The sequence below is a fragment of the Mesitornis unicolor genome, unplaced genomic scaffold (genome assembly GCF_000695765.1).
Source record: "Mesitornis unicolor isolate BGI_N332 unplaced genomic scaffold, ASM69576v1 scaffold38205, whole genome shotgun sequence".
In the NCBI taxonomy this organism is placed as follows: domain Eukaryota; kingdom Metazoa; phylum Chordata; class Aves; order Mesitornithiformes; family Mesitornithidae; genus Mesitornis; species Mesitornis unicolor.
The window spans coordinates 1-10830 of record NW_010184153.1 but is presented as its reverse complement, the minus strand read 5'-3'; the positions used below and the strand labels follow the sequence as shown (position 1 = coordinate 10830).

Genomic DNA, 10830 nt, shown 5'->3' with positions numbered 1-10830 from the left:
GATCTCATATTTCTTAGTATGTGGAGTAGTGGTGGGTTTATGCAGGAAATCTGTATGTTTGTTGTCCATAGTATATCTGTTATCTGCCTAAGAGAGGTCTTAAAATAAAGCTGATTTTCTCAGGAACTGTATATGGGTATTGAAGCTTTAAGGATATGAACTATGTGAAAAACTTAGTAATGATAATCAGCCTTGTCTAATGAATTGTTAAACCTATCAAGAAAGGTGGTCATTGGTAATGGACAGAGCACTGCTGTGATTTGGGTACAAACCAAAAGCATGAAGAGTCATCTTCTTTCTTTTTATTCTTAAATTCCTTACTCTAAGCTTGTTGCAGTAATGAAAACTTGAGTAGTAAAAATTTCACTTTACTATCTAGCATCTGAGAATATGTAATCTTGTACCTTTTCAGGCTCCTGGTTATGGTGATGTAAGGCTTTCTTTGAAGACAATACCAGACACTGTAAATTTGGAAGAACCTTTTGACATTACATGTAAAATAACAAATTGCAGGTAATGATGTCATGTGATTCTTGTGCTTTTTCTTCAGTGGGTAAGTTGTGGCTGTCTTTTGTTTCATTTTTCAATACTTTCTCCTGGAATAACCCAAACCTGGCCTTTCATATGAGTTGTAGCAACATGAAACTACTTGAAAACACAACTTTGGATTACAATAATTTTAAAAAACCCAAAGAAACAAAAAAAGCTTCCATTGTGATCTGTTAATGCTATCTGAACTAGGAGATTGCCAAAAATCTGTAGAATTCCATGGAACTGGCTGCAGTATCATCTAAGATTGCACCCCATACTTAAATCACAGATCATCTTAGTTGTTCTTAGTTAATCTAATAACAAAATGAGGACATATAGTGTTGGATTTTTTTAACGACAGGTTATTTTATCAGAATATACGGTGGCAATTGGCAGTCTGATGTTACTGCTAGTTCTGCACCACTGCTAGAATGCCTGCTAAACTTTGCCACTGTAATCTTTTGTATGTCTTAATCCGTGTTTTGACTTGTGTTCACACTAGGATCTATGGAAGCCCTTTATGTAAAGGTAGCAAGAGTGACATTTAAATAAAGCAATTCTAAACAAGAACTGAAGCCAGAGACAAAAGCATGTATCTGGTCTGCAGCTACTTCTTGTTTTAAAAAAAAAAAAAGAAAAAATTGTGCTTCATCCGAAATGTGGGCAGTACTATGCTATCCAGTATTGCTAAACCCATGACAGAATGCTCCTGCCAGACAAAGCTGTGTGAACTGAATTACTGCGCATCACATTTTATATACCTTGCTTGCTGCCTTAATATTTATAAATGCTTGGTTAATAGTAACCTGAATAACATTGAGCTTTTACATGTCTGCAGTCCTTGAATACTTAAAAAAGCCCACAGGTTTATTCTTGTTTTTCAATTTCCTCTAGCAGTGAAAGGACGATGGATCTGGTTTTAGAAATGTGCAATAGTAATTCCATCCACTGGTGTGGAGTTTCAGGAAGGCAACTTGGAAAGCTGCACCCAAGTTCATCCCTCCATCTTGCACTTACATTGTTGTCCTCAGTGCAGGGATTGCAAGTAAGTCTTTATAGCATAGTTTTGTTATAAAATAGCTAGTTTATGAGCTTAGTAATTCTTTCTAACAATAACTCCTAAAAATATTTTCTCTTTCTAGAGTGTCTCTGGCTTAAGACTTACAGACACGTTTTTGAAGAGAACGTATGAGTATGATGATATTGCACAAGTGTGTGTAGTTTCTTCGGAAGTCAAACAAAGCTGAAGGAAAAAAAGTCTATTTCTGCTGGGGTTTTGTTGGGTGTTTTTTGGACCAACTACTTCATCTTTTTTCAGCTGAATCATATTAAAATGTGTACAAATAAAACCTATATACCTATAAATGTAAATATGCTTATTTAATTTCTCTGAGCATTTTATGAATGTTTTGAAGTCTTTTAAAAACTTGTATATATGCACTTTGTCTACAGAACACAAAACCTTTGAAAGTGTAGTTCTAGCAAATTATATTGCATTAACATCACCTTGGGACAGGGTGGTGAAACTGATATGACACAGTAGCACTTAGTACTTGTTAATTATTTTTGAATCTTTAAACACTTTTAAAATAGTGCTTCTGCAAAAATGGGCCTTTTATAGACAAATTCCTGGAATACAAACTCCTAAAAGAAATAACTTGGGGTATCTGGTGTGGCAGCGTATTTGCATGGTTCATGCACAGCTGTAAGAACTAGAGCAGATAAAGGCAAGAGATGAGAGAGTGCAGCAGACACTGCTGAGGTGCCAGCAGCTTGAAGCTAGAGCATGGGCCAGAGAATGTGCTGGTTGTGGCTCAGCCTTTGGAAAGGAGAAATACAGCAAATCTGTCTCAGTTAGATGCAGTTTTATGCAGAGTTGTGTGTCCCTGCAATGCAGGACATGCTGTGAAGAGACATGTTACTTCCCAATTAGTAGAGAAATTAAGATTAAAATAGCAGAACTCGGCCATTTTTTATTGTTAAACTGAGGCAGTGCAAATTATTCTTCCCATGGCAAAGATAATTAAGTAGATTTTTAGGAAAATTAGCAGAAAACCCTTGCATGGCCACCCTAGAACATCTTCTCCGAAGCATGTGCAGAAAGGAATTCAGGATGCGGTGAAGTACTAAATATATTTTTCCTAGCTTTGTTTTGACGAAAGTTGGAAACATTTTTGGCTGAAATATGTAAGGTCACTCAAAGGTAGCTATTTAATACAGAAAATTATGAGTGTCTTTCCTTGTTTAACACTAGTTTAACTATTGTTAAAGATTCTACTCAGTGTCTTGTCATATTTCTTAGCTACCATACTGGTACTTAGCAACCTTAGTTTCTTTTGACAGTATTTTACTTACAGATTTTCTGCACAGGAAAGCCTTAAGTGTAGAATTCAATTTTAAAATACTGGATACATTTAGGACCAACTTACTGAATGGAGGCAATAAGTACATACAGAGGGAAAAAATAAATTTAAACTATATCTTGCATACCTAATTAAATGCAGAATGGGTATTTTACAGAATGCAATATACCTATTACTCTAGATGCATCAAAAAACTAAAACAGTAAAACCACAACTATCCACACAAAAAATGTAAGTAACTTTATTTATAGTCTGTTTTCAAGTTAAACAGACACAAGTGGAAGGAAATGTAACCATGTAGCAGTAAGAGGTGGGAGAGATACAGAAATGGTAGAGAAGTTGCATTTTGCTAGTATGACTTTCTGTAGCCCTGAAACAGTGGATGAATCCAAAGCTGCAGATGTAGTTCTTTCTCAGTGTGCATGAGTAATTTTACTTTGTACTTGTTACAAAATCAAGAGTGCAACCAAAACAATTTCTAGCCTGAATATTTCATCAAGTGTTTTTTGTGATCAGGCATAGTTAGAAGACTGTATTTCCATGCAAGCACCTTACAGGAGTTTACAATTTCAGTGCAAAACATTTTCTTCTCTAACAATTATCACACTTATATGCTGATGGAACAGTAATGATACAAAACCAGTTAGATGTTAAAAGCATATTTACTCAGTTGAATGATTAAACTGTAATTGACCTTAAGTTAAAGCAATATTTACAGGGATTGTGATTTACCACTAGATCTAGCAGGATGATAAATTGTAGTGCAAAATAAAGTGCAGCTATTACACAGGAAGATTCCTTCCTTACCCTGTGATTGACATATTGCATGACTCTGTGAAACAATCTAGCTTACTCAAGGCAAAATAGACTTTAGCACAAATGATGCTTCTGTTCTTGGTTTCAATGGAAAAGCATGTAATGACAGCTCCTGTTATTGGTTTCGCTGTGTTTATTTAGGCTATAAAGCCCTTTCTGTTAGTATACAAGAAACAAAGAGTGTTTACAAGTTAAGTATTGTGCCAGTTGTAGCACACTCCTAAAGGGTTAGCTAATGTCATCAATGTTTAATACTCTGGATAAATATTATTAGTACTAGAGTAAAACCTAAATATGACAATATTGTAGTATATTAAATGAAATCATCTATAAAGATGATTTCAAGACTAGTTTTCAGATAACTATGCAATGCTTCATTCCATTTAACCTTGGGGATGGTTTTCACATAAATCTAGTAAGCTACAGAACTTGCTGTAGTATAACTTCTACAGCCAGTCTTTGAGTATTGTCCCATTTTGTAGGAATGTAAGGAACTCAAGAGGTTCTTGACACTCTTTATTTCTTAAAATAGAAAGGTAACTGACTGCATAAATGTTGCTGTCACAAAGTAAGGAAAACTTGAGTGTGAGAGAGATAGCAGTGCTGTCCAGTCCACTCTGCATTTATTGGTTCCCCTTATCAAAGTTAGTAAAACTCACTTTGAGCAGTTGTAAAAATGAGAAGACTAAGAGCAACTGTGAAGTTTAGCAGGAGATATGCTAGCAGCAATGTTTTTCTCCTGACAGAACACACTACTCCAAGCAATGTTAGTACAGTAGCTGTAGCCCACCTACAGCCTCCATCAATCTATCTTGAAAATGGTATCATGTCCTATTAAATGTAACTGAACATAAGTAGCAGTTTTCTTGAATGGATTAGATTCAGGATATGAACTACCTCTGAAAAAGATCCTGTTAGAGATTTTTCTTCTTTGTCATCAGATGTTAAATCAGAAACTGTTACTTGGAAATGTATTTAATGTAAAGCTGAAGTATTTCTACAGCCTCAAAAAGGCAGCTACAGCAACTTACATAGAGAAATTTGCTGTATGTAGGCAAGCTCTATTGAATAAAGTATGAAATATCTTAAAGTTGTTTAAGTTACTCTATTAAGCTTTGCCTATTTATTCAACAGATGGTAATATAATTTCTTATTTTTGTGTTTACTTCAGTTGTTTTCATTCCTTCTTGAATCCAGCTGCATTTCCCCCTATTTTAGTAGCAGAAGGTTCATAGAATAGATGCACAACTACCATTTCATAGAGTCAAGTGCATGACTTGACTTATCCCCAGATTTTGCATTTGTTCTACTTGAGGTGCTCTTTTTTGAGGTCCAAGAGTTCCTGTGTATTTCTCCTTTTGGGAGTCTATTACCATTCCTCCACATATCTTCTCCAGTCTAACTGGCCAGCAGAGGTCACCTGGTCTTAGTAATCAAAGCAGGCACCTCCAACCAGTTTTGACAGACAAAGAGGAAATTGTGAGTGTTGAGAACCTCTGTGGAGTAAAAACAAGTGTCCCTTGTACCAGAAAGCAGTGTGAACAGTAAGCAGAATTAAAAAGAAAAGAAAAGGTTACATTATAAAAATACAGAAAAGCAGTGGTCTCTGAAAGAGTAAGATTAACTGAGCAAGAGAACCCACAGTAGAAACAGAAATACAATAGTGTGAAAAAATCTTTAACTCAGCCATATAACCATCGCTTAAGATAGACAGATGTTACAAAACTCTAACAGAAAATAGCCTTAATTGTTTAAGCCAGTGATTTACCACACAAAAATAGAACGAGAATCCTTCTAAGGCAGTTAATTTTTAATAAATTTTCAGTACTGGTTATGTGTACAGTCACAGGATCAGTTTTAGCTTACTACAGTTAAGAATGTTAAGCTTATGTTAAATACTGCATACATATGGAATGTAATACAGTTTGCCATGCCTAGGAAAACAGTGCCATAATGCTGACCTCCAGGGCTACCTTCACGATTTGAGGTTATAAATGGCAGCAGAAAGGCCTAAAGCCTATTAATACTCCTTCCTTTCTCAGTCCAAGTTCCATGTTGGTTTCTGTGTATTTTCCTACTTGAAATTAGAGTCTTCTCTTTCTCTACTATTTGTGGTACTTCGTCTCCTCCTTCTTGCCCAATGAAGTTGAAAATTATTTCACGTTACTAATGACAGCCCTTCCACAGGCTTAGAGAAGCAGACTTTTCAAGCATTAGTTCTAAGTACACTCTATGCTCCAACACAGATTTATGCTCATTACAAAAGGGCACATCACATGGGCCTATTGTTTCAGTATTTGACAGGGAGTACAGTCATAATAATTTTCACTGTAGGAATAATAGGCCTTTTACACTAAGATTTTAGAATTAAGCTGTTATGTATGATCAGCCCACTACAAAACTCCTCCCCACTGAATAGCACTGGAGATCAATCTAATGCACATATTGGAAACAACTTGTACTTATGGATTTTTAATAAGCGACCTATATAGTGTATTAATTTTCAGAGGAGTAAATATACATAAACAATATGTTCCAAATTATGTGCAGTAGATCTCTTTAATAGATTTATTCTTGTTTGCAAAGACGCACAAAGACATTTCTGTCTTCAATTCAAGCAGAAGAGTTACAATGGTACTTTAGCTACTAACTATGGTATGCATTTTGCAGTTATATCCCATTACAATTCACATGCCTCCTTTAAGTCAGGAATGCTCTTCAGTGCTGCCACTGAAAGATCTGCTCCGGACATGATTTCTCAGTTGCTCTATGAGCTCTGGATTCTGCTGCTGTATCTGTTGTGCAAACTGCTGCCCCCTGTGTTAAACACAGTTTTAAGTAAATTAAACAAGTGAAAAACACTGAAAAGCAGTATTTGTAAGAAAACAGGATATCCCAATACAACTGAAAGTGCATTATATGAAAGTTAAGACTAAAGATAACTTGCTATATAGTCTTAATCAATGTATCTATAGTATTACAACTTTAGCTAGTTGAAGTCTCTCCCAACAGCATTATCTTCAGATCTTTGTTCTCATTCTTTAGAAGTATTACTTCTACTTGATAACACGCAGGAAGAAGTATTACCTTACTCAGTAAAACTAAAATTTAGTAACAAATCTGCTCTATTCTTCTTTTTGACAGGTTCCAATCTAGTTGTTTAAGAGAACTACTCTTCTAGGTAAAGTGCAACCTTATAATAGTTTTTTTCCAGAAATACAGTGTGTGACTGCCAACTTGTGCTTGTGAACAAGAGGTCATTAGTAGAAAGCAAGCGCACAATTACACCTTTATGTCTTGCAAGACTGAGGTAATGACAGATCCATCTCTGTAACAGTTATAGCTTAAGAGATTAATTCCATATAAAAGCTAAGCATAACACAGGTTTACTTAAAAAATCAAGTAACTAAAACATACTACTTCATTAATAGCCTGGCATGGCTTCTCTGTAAATTCTGCATTTTGCCCAAGTAACAAGTTGTCAAGACTCACAGTGCAGGTTGAAGGAAAGCCACAATTTTGACAGATCTAACTGTAGCACATAGTTTTTGTGAAAACAGCCCTTGACAGCCAATGACAGGACTAGGAGCAATGGGTGCAAGCTGGAGCATAGGAGGTTCAATCTGAACATGAGGAAAAACTTTTTTATTGTAGAAAAGCTTTTTTACTGTAAAAAAACTTTTTTACAGTGACAGAGCACTGGACCAGACTGCCCAGAGAGGTTGTGGAGTCTCCTTCTCTGGAGACATTCAAAACTCGCCTGGATGTGTTCCTGTGTGACCTACTCTGGGTGATCCTGCTCTGGCAAGGGGGTTGGACTGGATGATCTTTTGAGGTCTCTTCCAATTCCTAAGATTCTGTGATTCTGTGGGGGCATATTCCTGTCTGTGATGTGAATTATAAATTACTTTGCCCTGAAGGAGCAAAACTTAAAAATAGTTTGAAACAGGCTAAAATGCTGAAATAAAGTAAAATTGTATGCCTTTTAAGAGGTCTTGCCATATGAGCAAATAGCATGTTTTTGTGCAGACTCTTCCAGATAGATTATTGTTATTATACTATAAAAGACTTGGGACCTGGTTTTTGTAAAAGCTACTCCTCATTATACTGAGATCCCTGAAGTCTTTCAAGTCTAAATGGAAGGATGCCAAGCAGAAATTGTTGCAACCTTTGCTAAGTAAATCTGTAGGTTTTCTAACTCGTGCCTGAGATATCAGGTAGTAAATTTATCAACTCAATTTGAAAGTATGTATAGGAGTACTTAAAGGTTTTAAAGAAGAATTTTTAGTAATTTTTTTGGCATTTAGAAAGTAAATAGTGAATGAGAACTGGAAAATGAAACTAAGCACACAGTTCAGTCATTCCAATTGATGAAAATGTACAAAGCAAATAAACGAGATAGTGGCAAATAAGTCTCCAAGTTCTCCCTTTTAATAATAATCAGGCATACAATGGGGACAGGCAACAGTATAATTGACTTGACACTATTAATTTTAAATACACGTTGCACAATGATGCTCCTATAAATGTAACAGTTAAAACTATACAATTTATAACACTTACGCATGGATCAGGCTGGACAAATCCGACAGGCCGCCAACACCTGCGGCAGGGCCACCAATGGCACTTGACATCATCCCTGACATCCTGAAACAGTTAGCACAGTGTTGGCATGGGGGTATCCAGGCACCTTTACAGTAAGCAATAAACCTTAGTTATTTTTTTAATTGCTGGAAGGAAATAAGCTGCAAAAGGAAGAAACTGCAGTAGTTTTATTTACAGTAAGCAAAAGTAAAATTACATTTTCAGTAATATATATACACAGTACTATCCACCTTCTCTCTTATTAATTCATACCATAAAGACTTTTGTTTCAATGATGCTGCATTTTAATACTTACAACTGTTGAACTTGAGGATTCTGCATTAAGCTTGCTGCCTAGAATAGAAAATATATAGCTGAAATTATAACACATTTACTACTTAGGTATCACAACCAAAAACCACATGGTGTATTCTGTGTTTTATTACAAAATAAGCTAATTTTATATACACAGTGATGTAAGGTCCCTAGCAAAAAGAATCATTACAGGAACATATTTCAAGGACATGAAGCTGAGACAGTTGGTTACATGTTAGATAAAAAAAAATACTTTTACAGATTCAGACATGAAAAATATGACAAGACATTAAGCGTAAAAACCCAGTATCAGAAAACTAAGAAAAAATAGAGAGAAAAAAATCCACAAAATTAAGACTTTCAAGGACAAAGGTTTTCTATTGAGCTGTATTTTGTTGATTCCCAGCCCAGATAAATCAGTCTTGAAACTACTATTACTGCTGGGTATAAACTGTTAAGACTACGGCCACAAAATACTGCAAAGTAAACTAGGGCGTTGACTTATTTTGTGCCATGGTTTTGTGGTAACATATACCTTATGTAGTAATAGCACATCTTCTTACTTCATAGTAAGCATAAGGTTATTTAAATTTCTCATTCATAAGATACCTCAAAATTATATTGTTTACCATAGTGTAAGGGTATGTATGGATAGATTCTATAGAATAAACCCAGTGATGTTTTAAAGTTAGTAATGTAATTCCTAGAGAAATCAGTGTCTGTATGACTACAGGACCAACAGGCACAACACAGTTTCTTATTCACTATCTTATTTAAAGTACTACAAAACTCAGATATAAACAATATTCATTTTATTGATCAATATGTCTCTCTATATATCTATCTCAAAAGTAAATAACTTAATAATTAATATAAAATGCCAAATTCAGGTCAATGCTATGGGTAACATAGGACTTTTTTTCTTTCTTCCATCAATAGTCTGATCTAGGTTAGAGGCCCAAAATGAAGGCTAGAAATAACTTTCTCAAGGTTAGACAGTGAGTCAATTTTTTCCTTAAAAGCAAAACAAAACAAACGTACACCACAGGACAAATCATTCATTCATTCCTGGCTGAATGCCCTGTGTTCTATCCACTTGATCAGGCATTTCTGGAAATAATGCAAAAATACCTTTCCTCATACTTAGCTCCATATTGAAGAGAACATCTTTGACTCAAAACTGATACATACTGCCTGAGAGTAAGTCATGTGGCCAATGAAGTGGTACATGGAGTTCCAGTGCTACTTAGTCACTAATGCCATTGGAGAATTTGCTCACTTCTTCTTTTCCCTACCTTCTCCATTATATGGACCACAGCATCAGACCAGATGTATTAAACTCTCATGCATGCAGTCCATTTCCACACAGAAGAACTGGTTGAAATGTCCTGTCCTAATTAAGTTACGAGAGGTGCAGTAAAGTTTTAACTGAGTTCTCAAAGGAATTAAGTACTTATTGCATATTTTTTTTAGAAATTTTCACCATGCTGTTGACAAGTGTTTTACTATCATGCCTTCTATAACAACAGCATAGCTGATTGATGCACTTTGCTGTTCATCAGTAAGATAGAATGAATTTGAAGTGAAATAGGCATTATAGGAAATTTATGCTTCACTTCTTGTTTTGAGTGTAAAACGACTTAGAAAAGCTTAAATTCAGTATAATGAAACCATTGCCATTACAATAAGCATTAAAATTCCTTGTTATTAAACTAGAGTTCTTCTTAAAAATGCAGTTTTAAAAAACAGTATAATGTAAAGCCTGAAATATACTCACCATGCTAATGAAGGCAGGATTGTTTATCAAGCTTGCCATGTCAAAACTCAGTCCAGTTCCAGTCTACAAACAAATTACAATTGAATGTAACTTTGCCTACAAAATCCCAGTTAAAACTATTGTAAATAAAGAGATGCAGAGATAACTTACAGGACTGGACATGTCTCTTAGTTTCTGTTCTGCTATTTTCAAATTTGACTTATAAGAGTCATTCTCGGGATCAAGATCCAGTGCTTTTTGGTAACTGGTAACTGCTTCTTCATATTTATTCACTGAGGTCAGAGCCAACCTAATGTGAAATAAAGAAATCCCAGGTAGAACATAAAAGACCATTAATAGATAATGATACAGTTTCTGTTCTAAGTAAAACAGTGTCTCACAACTAACTTCTAAATTGAGCACTCAGTTAAAGCAAGTTTTGCTATTGTGCTACTACTGCTTAGT

The 10830-nt window shown here is 35.2% G+C and overlaps 2 protein-coding genes across 2 annotated transcripts in view; one reads left to right on the top strand and one right to left on the bottom strand.

Annotated features, from left to right (window-relative positions):
• Positions 1 to 1778, top strand: part of TRAPPC13 (trafficking protein particle complex 13) — a 16863-nt gene extending 15085 nt beyond the window's left edge. Inside the window, exons 9-11 of the mRNA XM_010184376.1 lie at positions 413 to 513; positions 1426 to 1576; positions 1674 to 1778. Coding sequence (XP_010182678.1) covers positions 413 to 513; positions 1426 to 1576; positions 1674 to 1778 — 357 coding nt within the window. The remainder of the gene's footprint in view (positions 1 to 412; positions 514 to 1425; positions 1577 to 1673) is intronic.
• Positions 1779 to 6127: 4349 nt separating this feature from the next.
• On the bottom strand, positions 6128 to 10675 carry LOC104540540 (small glutamine-rich tetratricopeptide repeat-containing protein beta; the record flags this gene model as incomplete). The annotated part of the gene is made up of 5 exons (XM_010184378.1): positions 6128 to 6527; positions 8274 to 8357; positions 8611 to 8648; positions 10387 to 10449; positions 10537 to 10675. Coding segments are annotated over 5 exons (436 nt in total), but the record flags the coding sequence as incomplete, so codon positions are not given.
• Positions 10676 to 10830: the final 155 nt, after the last annotated feature.